General features: G+C 38.2%; 1 protein-coding gene and 1 long non-coding RNA gene across 3 annotated transcripts in view; one reads left to right on the forward strand and one right to left on the reverse strand.

The window, feature by feature from the left end:
- Positions 1-17,144, reverse strand: part of angpt1 (angiopoietin 1) — a 64,478-nt gene extending 47,334 nt beyond the window's left edge. Inside the window, exon 1 of the mRNA XM_058047655.2 lies at positions 16,440-17,144. Coding sequence (XP_057903638.2) covers positions 16,440-16,799 — 360 coding nt within the window. The 5' untranslated portion in view covers positions 16,800-17,144. The remainder of the gene's footprint in view (positions 1-16,439) is intronic.
- Positions 1-19,651, forward strand: part of LOC144899515 (uncharacterized) — a 91,562-nt gene that overhangs the window by 61,860 nt on the left and 10,051 nt on the right. For both annotated transcript variants that reach the window (XR_013627665.1, XR_013627666.1), the window contains exon 2: positions 11,041-11,160. This is a non-coding gene — a long non-coding RNA (uncharacterized LOC144899515). The remainder of the gene's footprint in view (positions 1-11,040; positions 11,161-19,651) is intronic.

Raw genomic sequence — 19,651 nt, forward strand, 5'->3', positions numbered from 1 at the left:
GTCGGCCTCTATGAGAATGCATTGAGTTTTGCGACCTTTTATTTGAACCGTGTAACCATTACCAAGGTCAAAAGTTCAACCAAAGCAACTGGTTCTTCTTGTTGGTTGTCTTGTTTCTTTGATGGTTTTGAAAATGCACGACCGCTAGTTTCAAAACTGTAACGTCAAGGCAGTCTGAAGTGATTAGAATCTAGATTGAGTCTGGATTTAGCTTTAATATGGAAAATTCTGTTTCTAATGTTGAGATACCTGGAAGTATATCGCTGGTAAATCTAACCAGTTCAGGTTGGACTGTGTTGTGTTTATGTTATTATGTAATTTGCAAGACTGAGAGACGCGTTTCTTTGAGCTGTTGTTGAGCTGCTGTGCAGCCCTGAGTGGGACCAATCACAGGAAAATATGAGGAAATACAGCTGGAATAGGTGCAGATTCTGGAAGATCTAGAAAGCGATCTGCGTGGGTTATTGCGTGTAGCTGCTCTATAGGAGTCCATGTGGGAGGAAACCGGAGTACCTGGAAAAAACCCCACGCATGCACGGGGAAAACATGCAAATTCCAGAGAGGGGAATTGAACCCTGGTCTCCTTAGCTGTGAGGTCTACGTGCTAACCACTCGATCACCGTGCAGCCCTGAGTGGAACCAATCACAGGAAAATATGAGGAAATACAGCTGTAATAGGTGCAGATTCTGGAAGAGCTAGAAAGCAATCTGCGTGGGTTATTGCGTGTAGCTGCTCTATAGGAGTCCATGTTGGAGGAAAACCGGAGTACCCGGAAAAAAACCCACGCATGCACGGGGAGAACATGAAAATTCAACACAGAGATGGCCGAGGGGGGAATTGAACCCTGGTCTCGAGCTGTGAGTTCTGCGCGCTAACCACTGCAGCACCGTGCAGCACTGAGTGGGACCAATCACAGGAAAATATGAGGAAATACAGCTGGAATAGGTGCAGATTCTGGAAGATCTAGAAAGCGATCCCATGTATGCACAGGGAGAACATGCAAACTCCACATTGGAATTGAACCCTGGTCTCCTTAGCTGTGAGGTCTACGCGCTAACCACTTGTGCACCGTGCAGCCCTGTATATTGTATACTAGATATTAATTTTGCGTCTAACAGCTTTCTTCCGTTGGACAGTTTCCTTTTTTTGTTTTTTTAACCATCAAGTGTCCATAAATTGTGATGTTTGACAGCCACTGACAAACTCAGGCAGTCTCTTTGAAATCTGTTACTGTCTTCACACAAAAGACGAAGATCTCATTTGATGCTGTACAGGCCATCACTTAAGCTGAAGATTATTCTGTCCAAACACGGGCTCATGTATGTCAAACAGTCATCCATAGCCACGTATGTTCAAATGGACAGGAGGATGACACGGGACAAGCACATGCATGTAGCCATATACACAAGGATTACTTTGTTTCCCTCCTGGCACCACAGCAGACATGCCAATTTAAATAAACCATTTGTGTTGAAGGTGTGAAAGAGAGGGAACCCCCCCCCCCCCAACCCCTCAGCTATTTGATCACTGACAGATTTATTTGGAAATTTCTGTTCGGTAGCTGGTAGGGATCCGGAAACACCGTAGTCTTGTGGCTACTGTTAAACACTTGGAATGTTGGAAGAACAGCATTGCAATGGTGTGACAATTTGTTAGCTTAGTTAGCTTGTTAGCTAGCTAGCTGTACAAGTTCATTCATTCATTTTCTACCGCTTTTTCCTCACGAGGGTCGCGGGGGTGCTGGAGCCTATCCCAGCTGTCTTCAGGCGAGAGGCGGGGTACACCCTGGACTGGTGGCCAGCCAATCACAGGGCACATATAGACAAACAACCATTCACACTCACATTCATACCTATGGACAATTTGGAGTCGCTAATTAACCTAGCATGTTTTTGGAATGTGGGAGGAAACCGGAGTACCCGGAGAAAACCCACGCATGCACGGGGAGAACATGCAAACTCCACACAGAGATGGCTGAGGGTGGAATTGAACCCTGGTCTCCTAGCTGTGAGGTGTACGCGCTAACCACTCGACTGCCGTGCCGCGCTGTACAAGTTGAGTGGGACAATTCATTCATTTTCTACCGCTTATCGTCTTATTGTCTTCGGCGGGGTATACACCCTGGACTGGTCACCAGCCAATCACAGGGCACATATAGACAAACAACCATTCACACTCACATTCATACCTATGGACAATTTGGAGTCGCCAATTAACCTAGCATGTTTTTGGAATGTGGGGGGAAACCGGAGTACGCGGAGAAAACCCACGCATGCACTGGGAATTGAACCCTGGTCTCCTAGCTGTGCTAACCACTCGACCGCCGTGCAGCCCTGAGTGGGACCAATCACAGGAAAATATGAGGAAATACAGCTGTAATAGGTGCAGATTCTGGAAGATCTAGAAAAGCTATCTGCTTGGGTTATTGCGTGTAGCTGCTCTATAGGAGTCCATGTGGGAGGAAAACCGGAGTACCCGGAAAAAACCCACGCATGCAAAGGGAGAACATGCAAACTCCACATTGGAATTGAACCCTGATCTCCTTAGCTGAGAGGTCTACGTGCTAACCACTCGACCACCGTGCAATACTAGATATTAATTTACATTCATAGGTATGAATGTGAGTGTGAATGGTTGTTTGTATATATATGTGCCCTGTTATTGGCTGGCGACCAGTCCAGGGTGTACCCCGCCTCTCAACAGAAGTCAGCTGGGATAGGCTCCAGCATGCCCGCAACCCCTGTGAGGATAAACGGTATAGAAAATTAATGACTGAATTTGCAGTGCTGGTGAATAATGGACTATGGAATAAATAATGGAGTTATTTTCAGAGTTATCCTTTGTTCAAATGAGGCACAATGTTCTCCTCCATGATTAAACATGATATTTTATTGTTCTTTCCATTAGAAAGCACAATGACAACAATTACCAAATCGCTGTTGTATTCCGAGACACACATAAGCAACGAAAACAATCGAGCCCAACCATGACTCAGTTACTCCATCATGTCTACACTGTGGGGGAGCCAGACAGTTTATCTTCTCCCCAATATTTTTGCACTCACGCTGTATCTCCCTCTGTCTCGCTTTGTATCTTTACAAGTGTCATGTCATCCATTTCACAAAATGGACCCTACCAGTTTTCCTTTTAAAACCATCTGATTGTGATTCTTTAGTGTAAAAACAACCGTCAATCTAAGCGGAATGAACTCCGAAAAGAAGGTGAAATGGTTCTTTGCTATAAAGGAGCCTCTGGAAAGTTCTCTGGTGTTGACAGACAAAGACATCAACTCAGCGTGTCAAGGAGAGTTAAAGAGACGCCGCCGGGGTGGGGGGTGGAGGGGGCGGGGGGGGGGTCGGCATGCGGTGGAAGGCTTCAGGAATTTTTATCTTTACTTCACTGGAATTGATAATTGTTAGATAGAAAAACGGATCAAACAGCCGTACTTACGGTAAATTTAAAAATAGCGAAACATGGAATCAAGCAGGAAGAATAAAAAAAAAAAAAGAAAAAAAAATTTGTGGCTTGATAAATCATTCTGCTTCTCTTGGCCAGAATCAGCAATAAAAGGCATGTGTGTGTTTTCTCAATATTATCCTTTGCTGGAAGTAAAACACGGACTGACACCTTATTCTAGGTTGAGATCGCGGAGGCGTCTTTAGGAATACATCCAAAATCACTCAACTCGGATCTTTTAAAACAGGGGTCTCAAACATGCGGCCCGCGGGCCAAATGTGGCACACAGGACACTAGTTTTAGGCCCCCCGCCTTGATATGAAAGTTTAATGTTAGTTTGATATGGATGCTGTATGGTATCATGTTAAAGGTTAAATAACTGTTTATAGTTATCCTCCCTATCCGTGTGGAAGTGGTACGTTTTTGGCTATTTAAGTTTAAAGGAAATAACTTGAAGGCTACCGTTTAGGTCGCTAGCTCTCTAGTTTGCGAGTTAGCATGTGTCTCGAGACCCTGCAGTTGCGCAATATGATGTAAATAAAAAATTATAAATGTTTGATACCCGCAAGTTTGATATGGATGCTGTATGGTATCATGTACCCAGAAAAAAATTATTACGTTTGATTAATGTTCATGTTAAAGGTTAAATAACTGTTAATAGTTATCCTCCCTATCCGTGTGGAAGTGGTAAGTTTTTGGGCTATTTAAGTTTAAAGGAAATAACTTGAAGGCTACCGTTTAGGTCGCTAGCTCTCTAGTTTGCGAGTTTAGCATGTGTCCCAAGACCCTACAGTTGCGCAATATGATGTAAATAAAAAATTATAAATGTTTGATACCCACAAGTTTGATATTAATGCTGTATGGTATCATGTACCCAGAAAAAAAATATTACGTTTGATTAATGTTCATGTTAAAGGTTAAATAACTGTTAATAGTTATCCTCCCTATCCGTGTGGAAGTGGTAATTTTTTTGGCTATTTAAGTTTAAAGGAAATAACTTGAAGGCTACCGTTTAGGTCGCTAGCTCTCTAGTTTGCGAGTTAGCATGTGTCTCAAGACCCTGCAGTTGCGCAATATGTTGTAAATAAAAAGAGTATAAATGTGACTATAGTCGTGTTTTGTCATGTCTACAGGGCTCTAATAATGCCTTGTTCATTTTAATCTGAAAAAAAATAATTTGTCTACCCACCAACTATATGTGGTTTCTTAAGTTTTTATTATTTGCCATTTTATTATTATATTTATTTATTACTGATTGATTTTTTTTATTCTTGATTTGTTTATTTATTTTCCATCTTATTTTCTGCAGAAAAATAAAAATTAAGATATTTGAGAACAGTGGAATGTTTTATCAGAGCTTTTATTGTAGAAAATCGGAACAAAAGCACTGAAAAAGTTTGTATATTTTTCTGTTTTTAATAAATGCGTTTTGGTTTTTTTTGAAAACCTGATGCCTTGCCCAGACCCTAGCTCCAGTGGCCCCCAAGTAAATTGAGTTTGAGACCCCTGTTTTAAAAAAATATTTTCACGATCATCAAACGCTGATTCCAAAGCAAAAATAATGCAAAAACTGTAAATCTGTAAAAAAAAAAAAAAAAAAACAATAAACAGAAGCTGATATGATTACGTTCTGTTTTGACATCAAAAATCGAGCCGGTTTTGCGTTAAAAAAGGTCATGTGATTTGCTGCACGCTTTGATAAAACCACACGACTTGCCCTCTTACCGACTGCTTTGATTGACCGTAATGTTTTGCTCTATCTGAGATATGTTATCTTATATTTGGCTCCTAATCACTCAGCGGTGCAGCAGTGGCGGATGGAGCCACGAACCTTGAGTATTTGGCAGTTCTCCTGACTATAACTTATCAGTCAGGACCAAATGACTTCCACTCGCCTGCCCAGAAAAATATTATTCTCAATCTTTGGAAGAGGCTTTTGTTCTCATTTGCAGGCATTTCAATAAAAATGATATTAATAAACAAAACAATAGAAATGCTTGTAAATGTCAACATAACATAACAAAACAAGAACACACAGCAAAGAACAGACCTCTGCCAAGGCCAAACACCTGTATCGTGTAGGTGGATACGTCTGGAGTTAATATTCATTATTGAGTTTGGCAGTTTGAGTACTACTACCAGTATGAACTCAGAGTAGATGTGCATGCAAATACCAAAGGCTATCATCAGGCTGGAAAAGCAACATAAATTTATATGACAGATATGAAAAAATCAGGAAATAGAGGGTTTTTAACCAGATGGCAACATTAGCCACGTATACATGGACACAAATATTCCAATTCCATTCGGGTAATTTGCTCAAACGGAAAGAATGTAATCTTTGTATACACCTCATTCTAAAATAAAACTATTATTAGAGCCCTCTAACATGAAATAACACCCCTATAGTCTCATTTACATTTGTAATACACAATATAATAAACATAATAAGAGAAAACAAGGCACTTAATCCATAATTTTTGACTCGCGGGCCGCATTGATTTGACAAAATTTTACGGGGGGGGGGGCAGACTATATATTTTACACGTAACAGTCCACCTGGTATTATTGTATCTGTAAAATTGTCATGCAATCTGCTATTATTATTTATTATTTTATATTTATATTTAAATATTTTAAAAATAATAAAATATTATAATAATTACAATAAAATTAAAATAATAATTATTATATTATTATGTAAAATATGCAAATATAACAATAATATTATATATAATTAATGTAATAATTCGCATTAATATAATAATTATAATAATCATAATAGTTCTAATAATTATTATAATAATCTAATAATAATAATAGTTATTATTATTATTATTATGTGCTTGTGTCCCTTTTTTCAGGAGCACTTGGTAAACAACAGACCATGTCAAAAAACAAAATTGATAAAACCATCAAAAGGTTAGCTCAGGCCATGATGCCAGGTTGTATGTTGAGTTTAAATGAAATACTTTGGAAAGATTGGGCGGACCGTATTCAAACACTTGGCGGGCCGGATGTGGCCCCCGGGCCGTAGTTTGCCCACCCCTGGGTCAGGGGTTCAGAGTTGAGTTTCATCTCGGCGCAGATTACGGTAGCGAACAGTAGCCCGTGTTAGGGATCATTATGGCAGTTGTGAGATCATTCAAACGTGCAATAAAAGCCTGTTGTTGCGGTGATCAAGTGTGGTACTTCTGTGTCTTATCACAGTAGTATTACTGACACCGTGTGGCCATTGTAGAATACTATATATCACAACTGCAGAGTTTTTGAATGTATATTCTGAATGCCTTATACTCGCACTCAGTTCATTGTGCCGTTTTTTTATGAATGAAATGCTTAATTTAGGCAAAAAAAATGTATACTTTTGCATATTTTTTTGTGTTTGTCATGATGGAGGTGTGTTTCTAGGGAAGACATATTTACAGTTAATAGAGGTCTGTTTAATATTTTGCCATGTATGTTTGAATCAAATACATTCAGTATAGCATAAAAATTGTCATGCTGGTGCTGCTGCTGTTAAAACAAATGGAAGAACGGATGTGACAAGCACCTCGGCATATGATATTTCTGTGTATTTTAATGTCTGATTAGAATAAGCGATACTGTTATTAATACAAGTACTTTCATCCTTCCTTCAATGTCGCTCCATCCCATCCCAACCAGTCATGGACTGAGTCTGGTTTCTTCCCTTGTAGTTTTTTCCTTATGTCTGTCACCAAAAACCTTTGCTGGTTTGGGGTTCAGACGGTTTCTCCGATGTGCGAGTCTCAATGGTTTGAGACTTGCTCCACGTCTGTTGTGAATTTGCGCGACATAAATAGAATTGGATTGACTCGACTTGAAATAGCAATAAATTTCAAACATTAAAAAGATCTACCAGACAAAGTTATGTGTGTGTGTGTGTGTGTGTGTGTGTGGGTGGGTGAATTTTTCCGAGTGAAATTTAACGTCAATGGTTTATATATCGGGGACATTGTGCATCAAATGAAAAATCAAACCAATCAGAATAAATGTTTCATTTATTCCAAGAGACGAGACGCTGAGTGCCAAGCTACAAGCTGTGTTTTCAGAAAAGAGACTATAAATCCTGTTTGCATTGAAGCAAATGTACAACCTTGGCGTTAAAAGAAAATAAATTCTATAGTGATTACCCCAAAGAGAGAGTTATTATTTTGTATATTGAGGGATGGAAAGTGAGCTTCATGCAAAATGTAAACCATGCGGACAGGTTGACAACCAGCAAAACTCACTGGGGTATTGATGGTTTTATTTCATTTGAACATGCATCAGATTTACAATTGAATGCATCACATAATCAGTTCACAGTTCCACATGTCCAAAAGGAGTAGGAAGAAGCAAAGCTTATTAAATCCTACCCCTCCATCTGGTACTTTTACAATCAGTAACTGTTACATTTGTTCACTGCCTGCTTTCCTAATATAGTTTAAGTAGCTTTTTTGTCTGTTTTTTTGTTTATTTTTTTGTTTTATTTTTATTTTTTATTTTTATTTTATTTTTATTTTTACTACTATTTTTAATATGTTCATTTGTTCACTTCTTGCTTTCCCAATATAGTTTAAGTTGTTTTTTTGTTTGTTTTTTGTTGTATTTTTTAATTTTTTTAATTTGATTTTTTTTACAACTATTTTTAATATGTTTATTTGTTCACTTCCTGATTTACCAATATAGTTTATGTTGTTTTTGTCTGTTGTTTGTTTGTTTTAATTTTTTAAATGTTTTAAATTTTATTTTTATTTTTACTACTATTTTTAATATGTTCATTTGTTCACTTCCTGCTTTCCTAATATAGTTTAAGTTGTTTTTTTTGTTTGTTTTTTGTTTTATTTTTTTACATTTTATTTTTTTACTATTTTTATATGTTCATTTGTTCACTTCCTGCTTTCCTAATATAATTTAAGTTGTTTTTTTGTTTGTTTTTTTGTTTTTTTGTTTGTTTTTTGTTTTATTTTTTATTTTTAATTTTTTTAATTTTTATTTTTACTACTATTTTTAATATGTTCATTTGTTCACTTCCTGCTTTCTGAATATGGTTTAAGGTTTTTTTTAGGGTTTTTTTCTGTGTGTGGCTCAAACAGGAAGTGAGGTCAGGGGTTCAGAGTTGAGTTTCAGCTTGGCGGTAGCGAACAGTAGCCCCTGTTAGGGATTATTGTGGCAGTTGTGAGATCATTCAAACGTGCAATAAAAGCCTGTTGTTGCGGTGATCAAGTGTGGTACTTTTGTTTTTTAGTTTTTTTTTTAAAAGGTTATAAAATGACTCTAATCGCCACACAAAAACAACGTCATCATAAAGCGGCATAGCATATTCAGCATTCATCTGGAACAAGCGAAATACTTTGCTCAACTTTTCGTCATTTAGACATAATGCAGCATCACAAATATTTTATTTTATGGAAGCTGTTATTGTAACATCCTAATGTTGTCCCCTTCAGGAGTTGTCGTTTGGGTCAGGAAGGAAGAACATTTTATTCCTCTGAGTATTTCCTCATTTATCTGAATAATCCTATTGTTAGTTTTGGCCCACATCTTTCCTGAAAATAAACAGTTGTAGAGGAAGTTGTCCCTAAAACTGGAAAAGGTTCCTTCTTATTTGCGGAGGCATACAAGTACTGTGTGGCCTTCTGATAGTCTTAAGTAAAGAAACATATCCACTCTTTGTTGTATCAGCTCCCACTACAGACGAGAAACAAGCGTTTCTAAAAAACTACTGTTTGTGCTATGCATCATATTCATGGAGAAGCAGAATGATGGGAATTTCACAGGGATAAGACACTGATCCGCCTCCGTTTCGTTCTAAAACAACTTAGCTTGGCACAGGCCATCGTCAAGAAATCCGGGTCTCAGCTACTTTCAACCAAGAAGATCTATTACTTTTTGCAAGTTTGGCTTGCTAAATGAAATAGTAGAAGTGGAGTAGTATTTTTTTATTTATTTAAAAAATGTTCCTTGGGATGGGTTGTTAATGCAAACCGGAGAGTAGATCAATTTTGCTGAGTGGACACTTAGCTTTTGTTTTTTTTATTGTTTTTGAAGCCATTATGAGGCAAAAGTAATACGTCAAATAAGAAGCTGTACTTGGAGAGTGGGTTGACTTTTATTTTACAGTGCGATGAACAAACAAACACTTCTTTTCAATGAAAATCTCAAAGACAAATATACATTATGTAAATAAAAGGTAAATTAAAGAAAAACAAAGAGCATAAGTTTGGTTTTGGAGTGTATTTTACTTGTAGCCTCAGAAGGAAAACCAAGAAAATCAAAGTCAGATACAGTGGAACCTTGGTTAGTGTACGCCTTGGTTAGCATTTTTTTGGTTTAGGTCAATCCAATCCAATCTCTTTATTTATATAGCACATTTTATAAACAGAGTTTCCATAGTGCTGCACAGAGTAGTAAAATAAAAAGTAAAAATAAAATACAATAAATAAAAGTACAAATTGAATTTAATCCAAAACTAAAAAGATCAAATAAGAAATAAAATAGTAAAATACATATTAAAATATTGGTAGCCTCAGAAGGAAAATCTAAGTCAGATACAGTGGAACCTTGGTTAATGTACGCCTCAGTTAGCATTTTTTTTTGTTTAGGTCAATCCAATCTACTTTATTTATGTAGCACATTTTATAAACAGAATTTCCAAAGTGCTGCACAGACTTGTAAAATAAAAAGTAAAAAATAAAATACAATAAATAAAGGTACAAATTGAATTTAATCCAAAACTAAAAGATCAAATAAGAACTAAAATAGTAAGAGATATTAAAATATTGGTATCGTCAGAAGGAAAACCAAAGTCAGATACAGTGGAACCTTGGTTAGTGTACGCCTTGGTTAGCATTTTTTGGGGGGTTTAGTCCAATTCAATCCACTTTATTTATATAGCAAATTTTATAAACAGAGTTTCCAAAGTCCTGCACAGACTAGTAAAATAAAAAGTAAAAAAATAAAATATAATAAATAAAGGTACAAATTGAATTTAATCCAAAACTAAATGATCAAATAAGAAATAAAATAGTAAAATAGATATTAAAATATTGGTAGCCCCAGAAGGAAAACCAAAGTCAGATATTGGTGGAACCTTGCTTAGTGTACGCCTTGGTTAGCATTTTTTTGGTTTCGTAAAATAGATATTAAAATATTAAAGACAAGAAGCAAAGCAATAAAAGTATAAAAAATAAAACCAATTAAAATAAAAAGAAAGAACTAAAAGACACAGGACCATACGACTTACTCCGAGTTAAAAACCACAGAATAAAAGTGGGTTTTAAGGTCAAACATTTACCAAAATGAGAGAGACCAAAAAAGATAAATTAAAGAAAAACAAAGAGCATAAGTTTGATTTTGGAGTGTATTTCACTTATTTACTTTGATGGTAGCCTCAGAAGGAAAACCAAAGTCAGATACAGTGGAACCTTGGTTAGTGTATGCCTCGGTTAGCATTTTTTTTTTGGTTTAGGTCAAACATTTACGCCCAAATTTTGCTTTAATTCCTGAACATTTCCCAGTTAGCATTCAAGATGGTGAGTGTCTTGTTGTGTTGTTAACTCATTGTTGTTTTTCTATAGGTGCCCTGAAATTAGCTGCCGACCAGTCCAGCGTGTACCCTTCCATGGCACCCATGCCGTCTCTAGCATACCACCGCAACCCTTGTAAGGACAAGCAGCATCGAAAATGTATGGACGAAGGTAAGAGACACTGTTGCAGTAAAATAATGATAATAATAATAAATAATAGCAAAACAAGAAGGTGGCGGATATCTCTTCTGAAGCTTTTTTTTTTGTTGTCTTTGTCAACAATCAACAATCAATATAGTTAAAATATTTTTGTTTTGGTATCGATGCAGAATATATAAGACTTCAATCATTCTTTTATGTGGAGAGACCAAAAAAAAAAAAGATACTTGGCGTACATTTTGGTGTGGGCTGTTTATTGCTCTCGCTGGTATTTTTGTCATCGGACCAAAAGCTGCACAGAAAAATAAATGTGCTTTCATAACTCAAAAACGAAAAAAAAAAGCAAAAACAATCATTTTAACGGCAAACAAACAAGCACAAAACCTAGCACAAACAATTGTCTATTTTGGTTTCATTTGGAGCAAATGGGAGGGTGGGGGGGGCGGTTGGTAAACTTAGGTTGACCTTTGTAATAAACTTAATAGTTCAAAAAGTAATACAGCACAACTGGTATCTGGTATTACTTCAGGCATTTTCTCTGATACACAGCATGTTTTTTGGTTAACGTAAAAAAAATAAACAAAAAAGACACCATAATTTTGCGATTAGCAAACTATCGGGTCTGTGTTTTTAATGTATTTTTATGACACAATGTTCTCGTTAGAAGCCTGTTAGCTCTGTTATACAAGGAAACAGCAACCAGTCGCCTGTCTATGATGTCATCAGCAGCTGACTGCGTAGTTATTTGCTACCTAACACAGTTATCACATCTGCAAAATGCAGTAGTAGTAAGTATTTATTAGTTATATTGTTTAATGTGTGAAAAAGCTAGTTTCCTGTCGCCAGTTGCCTCTGAGAGATAAAAGCCAAGAAGCCTCGTCTGAGGTTCTTGCCTGGTAAGCAGACAGGGGAAGTAATCCTTGGACAAACACACCCCACCTTTGACTGGTCAGGAATGTTATCAGGGTCCATATACTCTCCTCTGCATTGAGGAAAAGGGGAGATCGGACTCAAAATGCTTCCTCGACAGCTGTTTGCCGCATCACCCGTCGCTCCCTCTGAGTACCTCACACAGTGAGCTGAGCACCTCGGCAATCTGGAACTGGTCTCCTTTGTCCATCTCTTTCATCGGGCTGGTTGGAGCCACATTAGGGCGAGCGTACACGACAATTAATTTACATTGTATGGTTTATGGGTATGTTTACACAACAAAAACCTTGCAAATATGTCTTTCTTCGTCCACCAAATTTTTTTTTCAAACCTACCTCTCGCTCCCAAAGACTTATTTATACATCTATTAAGACGTGAGAATTGCTTTTGGTGAATTCTAAATCTGGTTTCCTCACGAGGGTCGCGGAGGGTGCTGGAGCCTATCCCGGCTGTCTTCGGGCGAGAGGCGGGGTACACCCTGGACTGGTCGTCAGCCAATCACAGGGCACATATAGACAAACAACCATTCACACTCACATTCATACCTATGGACAATTTGGAGTCGCCAATTAACCTAGCATGTTTATGGAATGTGGGAGGAAACCGGAGTACCCGGAGAAAACCCACGCATGCGCGGGGAGAACATGCAAAAAATTCTGAGAGTGGAATTGAACCCTGGTCTCCTAGCTGTGAGGTCTGCGTGCTAACCACTCGATCACCGTGCAGCAATAACAAATTATTCATTTGTTAGTTTTCTATGCTTTCCTAAACCCATCCCAGCTTTTCCCAGGTAAGAGGCGGGGTAAAACCTGGAGTGGTGGCCAGCCAATCACAGGGCACATATAGACAAACAACCATTCACACTCACATTCATACCTATGGACAATTTGGAGTCACCAGTTAACCGAATATGCATGTTTTTGGGATTTGGGATGGACATTTGTTCAATAAGATGTGTCTGGGCTGAAACAATCAGGTTCCGGTGCTTTGCTTGCAGGCCCATAATAATCTAGAAAATCTGCTGAAATTTGTCCAGAGTCGTATGAAACAACTTGGTGGAAATATTTTGGTATATTGGTAAAGTTCGAAAAAAATCCTTGTCGTCATGTAAAGGTTCTGGTTAGCAGACTCCCTCATATGCTTCCATTTTTTGCATCGTCTAATGAGGTCTCATTAGTCAATCTGTCATTCACCTAACGCCTCCTTTCTGTTTTCATAGTATCACTTATACTATCTTGGAATGATGGGGTACACCGCACAATGATAAAGCTGGTGTTATTTCACCCTTGGCCTTTCTTGACACAGATACTGCAATTGAATAAATACACAGGATTTGAACCCGATTACAAATTCAACCAACGTTGCACTGTGACAAATGCCGGAATGTTAACATTTTGACAAATGACCATTTCCTCTAATGTGAGAAGTGAAAAGTCAGTAAATGCAAAGCATGCACCCGACAGCGGAGCTTAGACGGGTTTCTAACAACATTGTGACTAAACTGATCAATCTTTTGGTTCCATTAGCATCTACAAAAAAACAACGCTTCATGTTACATTATTTTTGTTTTTCCGATAAATTATGAGTAGTAAGCAACTTGTGTACTGGTGTAAAAGTTGTTTTTCAATGCTTGCTTATTGTATTAATACAGTGTAAGGATTACTTCACAGTATGCATGGACAATGACTGATTCGGTCGGAATTACCTAAATTAACACTTAACACATAAAGGAAGCATATCCTTGAACATGATCAAGGATACAACAGTGTTGTGTTACAGTTTTGTGATTTCTAACTTGTATTGCAGCACATAAAGGAAGCATATCCTTGAACATGATCAAGGATACAACAGTGTTGTGTTACAGTTTTGTGATGTCTAACTTGTATTGCAGCACATAAAGGAAGCATATCCTTGAACATGATCAAAGATACAACAGTGTTGTGTTACAGTTTTGTGATGTCTAACTTGTATTGCAGCACATAAAGGAAGCATATCCTTGAACATGATCAAGGATACAACAGTGTTGTGTTAGAGTTTTGTGATTTCTAACTTGTATTGCAGCACATAAAGGAAGCATATCCTTGAACATGATCAAGGATACAACAGTGTTGTGTTACAGTTTTGTGATTTCTAACTTATATTGCAGCACATGAATGAAGCATATCCTTGAACATGATCAAGGATACAACAGTGTTGTGTTACAGTTTTGTGATTTCTAACTTGTATTGCAGCACATAAAGGAAGCATATCCTTGAACATGATCAAGGATACAACAGTGTTGTGTTACAGTTTTGTGATTTCTAACTTGTATTGCAGCACATAAAGGAAGCATATCCTTGAACATGATCAAGGATACAACAGTGTTGTGTTACAGTTTTGTGATTTCTAACTTGTACTGCAGCACATAAAGGAAGCATATCCTTGAACATGATCAAGGACACAACAGTGCTGTGTTACAGTTTTGTGATTTCTAACTTGTATTGCATATTGCAGTATTTCTCATGTTTTGCACCTCTTTCTTCTTTCTATTGTGGCTTTTCCCTTCAGGGGTCACCACAGCAAATCAATCTCCTCCATCCAACCCTGTCTTCTGCATCTGTCTCTCTCACATCAATTACCCTCATGTCCTCCTTCACTACATCCATAAACCTGTATTAATTCCTGATCCTATCCATCTTGGTCACTCCCAATGAGAACCTCAGCATCCTTCTACCAATACATTCACTATCTCTCCTCTGGACATGTCCCAACTATCTCAGTCTGGCCTCTCTGACTTTACCCCCAAGGCCTCTAACATGTAATGTCGCTATGATCCTATCCATCCTGGTCACTCCCAATGAGAACCTCAGCATCCTCATCTCTGACATGTCCCAACCATCTCAGTCTGGCCTCTCTGACTTTATCTCCAAGGCCTTTAACATGTAATGTCCCTGTGATGTACTGATGTTCCTGATCCTATCCATCCTGGTCACTCCCAATGAGAACCTCAGCATTCTGATCTCTGCTACCTCCAGTTCTGCTTCCTGTCTTTTTGTCAGTGGACATGTCCCTCTGATGTACTCCTTCCTGATCCTATCCATCCCGGTCACTCCCAATGACAACCTCAGCATCCTCATCTCTGCTTCCTCCAGTTCTGCTTCTGTTTCCAGTTCTGCTTTCTCGTATTTTGCCTAAACATCCATCAGCATCACAGTAGAAGACGCATAATGTGTTCAATACATCACATATTGCATGGAGACCTGCTGCCTATAAAACATAATTAAGTAATAATACTACTTATTATATGATTATAAATCATTATTATTGGACATTATTATTATTTTTATTGTTGAGGTAATTATTATTACCAATCCTTTCTGAGGCCTTTCCGCCGTACAGTACAGTTGAACTTGGCGCAGCTAGCAAACTATACCATGGAAAACTATGAAAATCATGCAACATATTAGTTATAAATCTGTCGTTATTTCTGGCGTCACGCAAAAGAGCAAGTAGACATTCGTACACTGTACGTGTGTGACATAAGTGCGAATGCTTTTCTCTCAACATTTACACGATAAAATTAGATATTGGGGAATTCTATTTTGAGTTTAATAACAATCTGAGGGGGGGGGTTATACTCACACATATTTGGCTTGAATAAATAAAGGGAGCATTTTCAGGACTCTGTCTTCTCCAAGTCTGTGTGTCTCTCGGGGTTTCCTCTGACTTCCTGCCATTAAAGAGACAACCCGCTGAAGAATGGGGGGTGACTGACGTACGACTCGTTTTTGCTCTATGTTTGAGTCTGTGGAACTTTGCCGGGGAGGAATCGTTTAAAAAACAAAAAACAAAGCAGTCTGGGACGGGGAGGTTTAAAGAGTGGTTTTAGAGAACAAAATGTCTACAAGCCAAACAAAAAGTATGAGGATATAAAGTAATAAATTTTGGTGTGGTAAACCGGATTTCGATGCCATATAGTAGACTTCTAGAATTCAAACTGAGGATAAATTATTATCTGCATTTTCAAAAACGGTTTATTCATTGGTTTTACAAGTTGACACAAAAATATTTTACAATGCATTGCTGTGAAACCGACTGCTGTGACTCTAGTGTCCTACTGTCTTTAGCTCATTGTGCAACAGTACCCCCCCTCCCCTTTGACATTTCACACTGAAACTGACCACACAGCAAAAAAAAAAAAAAAACAGCACACAACCCGACGTACAAATACTCTCACAAAGTGTAAGAAACAGCAAAAACTGCTAAATCTTAATCCCGAGACCCTCATCCGCAAACAATCCAAACAAGGAATCGAGCAAAGGCACCCACGGGAACACAAACATCTCAACAAACATCCTTCATTTCCAACCCCTTTTACTTACCTTCTGCAGCCACTGAGTGTAATTCTCCATAACGTGTTCGAGTTGCTGGATCTTCTGATTGGAAAAGTCCGGCGCGGTTGGCGGCGAGTCTCTTTGGAGCGAATTGGTGTTGTACTGCGGGTTCCCGCTTTTTGCATCCCTGCAAGAACCTTCACCTGCCGCTCCTTCAGGTAGTATGAAGGTGTATGTGCACTGGCCATGCTGGATCTTATGGAAACGTCTGCTTCCGCTTCCTCCAGCGCCACCTGTGCTCCCGGTGTTCTCGGTCGCTCTGGTCCTCTGCTCACCTCCTCCGCAGCTCGCAATCAATACAAGTGCTGCCAAAGTGAGGAAGTGGTACACAAATGTGTAGCAGAGCATTATATCAGCGTTGCAGGCAATAACGAGTCCTTTATCTCGGTCTTTTGTTTCCTTTGGATGTGTATCAAGAAGCTGTGAAGAAGAACACTGTCGGTCTCAAACATATGCAGTCCATCTTTACGTCGGAGGGTCACCATTGAAAGTCCACACAGTCCTTTTAATTAGCTGTTTAGTACAACTCATGCAACAGGAGTGACTAAGTCGCTTATCTTGATCTTGCTCCAAGTAAGTCTGCAAAGCAAAATGCGCATCAAGTCAGTCAGTCAGTCAACGCATTTAAAAAAAGGCGCTGGGTAATCTGGGATGGTGTAGTTCGACCTCCCCTGGTCGCCTTTCTAGCTTTCGCCCTGCACAACTAGCAGGGAGTGAGAGAGACACTCTCACTTGAAGAACAGTTCCAAGCTTCCAGTACACTCTGAGCCTGCCCCTTGTAGAGAGCCTGCAGAGGAATGTGAGTGTGTGTGCACGTAGTATGTGTATGTGTGTGTTTGGCAAAAAAAAAAAAAAAAAAAAGGGACCCCAGCACAGAGGATGTGCTGAGACTCTGAGGGTCGGCTTACAAAGCGATGTGACTTAGCTGAAGTGCATGTTGTATTCCAATATTGTAGAAGTTTTTTTTTTTTTTTTTTTACATAAATAATCTGCTTTTGACTGTGATTGGCTGGCAACCAGTCCAGGGTGTACCCTGCCTTCTGCCCAAAGGCAGCTGGGATAGGCTCCAGCATACACCGGCATCCGACTGCATAGAAAATGAATGAATCTCCTGATATATTAGCCACGTATACATGGACCCAAATATTCCAATTTTATTCGGGTTATTTGCTCAAACGGAAAAAATGTAACCTTTGTATACACCTCATTCCGGAAGAAAAGTGCCAATCCGAATAAATATATAATCGGATTATAAATCACATTTTTTTTTCATAGGCAAGTACTGCAACATATATAGCCAGGTGGGACTTATACAGGGTCTGACACATTTGTAGGTTAAATAAAAGGCAAATGAAATAAAGAAACAAAAAAGTGTTTCTATTTTCGTACAAAAGTATATATAATGCCATTTTTTTTTTCATTATGATTAAAAAATGAAATCAGTTCCGGCGGTGCGAAGTCGGCCGGTTGATTTTCGTTTCAATGCAGATCCAGTAGCTCTGAAGTTGGGAAGGAAGTGAACAAATGTAACAGTTACTGATTGTAAAAGTACCAGATGGAGTGGTAGGATTTAATAAGCATTGCTTCTTCCTACTCCTTTTGGACATGAGGAACTGTGAACTGATTATGTGATGCATTCAATTGTAATCTGATGCATGTTCAAATGAATTTAAACCATTACCATTACCATTACCAATTAACATAGCATGTTTTTGGAATGTGGGAGGAAACCGGAGTACAAATAAAAATAAAAATAGTAATTAAAAAATTTAAAAATTATTTTTTTAAATAAAAAAAAATAAAACAAAAAACAAACAAACAAAAAACTACTTAAACTATATTAGGAAAGCAGGAAGTGAACAAATATAACAGTTACTGATTGTAAAAGTACCAGATGGAGGGGTAGGATTTAATAAGCTTTGCTTCTTCCTTCTCCTTTTGGACATGTGGAACTGTGAACTGATTATGTGATGCATTCAATTGTAATCTGATGCATGTTCAAATGAAATAAAACCATTACCATTACAAATTAACATAGCATGTTTTTGGAATGTGGGAGGAAACCAGAGTACAAATAAAAATAAAAATAGTAATTAAAACATTTTAAAATTATTTTTTTTAATAAAAAAATAAAACAAAAAACAAACAAAATACAACTTAAACTATATTAGGAAAGCAGGAAGTGAACAAATATAACAGTTACTGATTGTAAAAGTACCAGATGGAGGGGTAGGATTTAATAAGCTTTGCTTCTTCCTACTCCTTTTGGACATGTGGAACTGTGAACTGATTATGTGATGCATTCAATTGTAATCTGATGCATGTTCAAATGAAATAAAACCATTACCATTACCATAATACACAAAACGTATTCAATCAACACTAAATTTCTTCATATGTTCATTGTGATGGTGTGTAATTCCGTGCACTCAAAGCTTGTCAATTTCAATTGGGTCCAAAGACTCACTTTGTCTCCCTTGGAAACGGTGACCGGGGCCTAGATTTCCGAGCCCCAGCAGAGTACATCAAGCAAAGACAAGCACTCCAAGAGATATTTGCACATGCTTTGTGTCTTACACAGTCCGGGTATTCGGGGGTTTTGTTATCTTGGGTCGCCCTCATGTATTCGTTCACACCACCCCTTGGCTCCCAAACAGAGGGCTTTTTTTGTCGCCCCCTGCTAATCACTGCGTGCGAATATTATCGGGTGCACACACGAAGAATCATGCCGAGATGTATAAGACATGAGAGCATGCACATTGGGCTTCATGCATATATATCATACACACATAAAAATTGAACAAACATACATGTACACAGACTTTATGTTCAGGGTCTAAAAAGGAATGTGAAAACGGGGTCGGGATTCAGTCAGCTGTGTCTCCCAGAATCAGCAATTTTAATGGACTTCATAGCAAGATGTTGACCTCTGAGTTGGGCCTGTCACCAGTGGGTTTCCTTTTCTATGTTCCTTTAACTGGACTAAAGACAAACATACATTCCTTAATTCCTGAATCATTGCTGGAGTTCACTTTTGTTTTGTGTTTGGTAATATTATTATACGTACAGATTCAGGTGGGGACGTTTATGGAACTGAGCCACACTACCCCTAATGGGCACCCCTGTTGAAGAATACTGAGGGTTACGGAAGAAAAAAGTCAAGTCGTAGACCCAAAAAAAATGTCACTGGAGAATCTGAT

This window comes from Doryrhamphus excisus, linkage group LG7, assembly GCF_037039965.1.
Source record: "Doryrhamphus excisus strain RoL-2023G ecotype Guam linkage group LG7, RoL_Dexc_Guam_v1.1, whole genome shotgun sequence".
NCBI classification, from domain to species: domain Eukaryota; kingdom Metazoa; phylum Chordata; class Actinopteri; order Syngnathiformes; family Syngnathidae; genus Doryrhamphus; species Doryrhamphus excisus.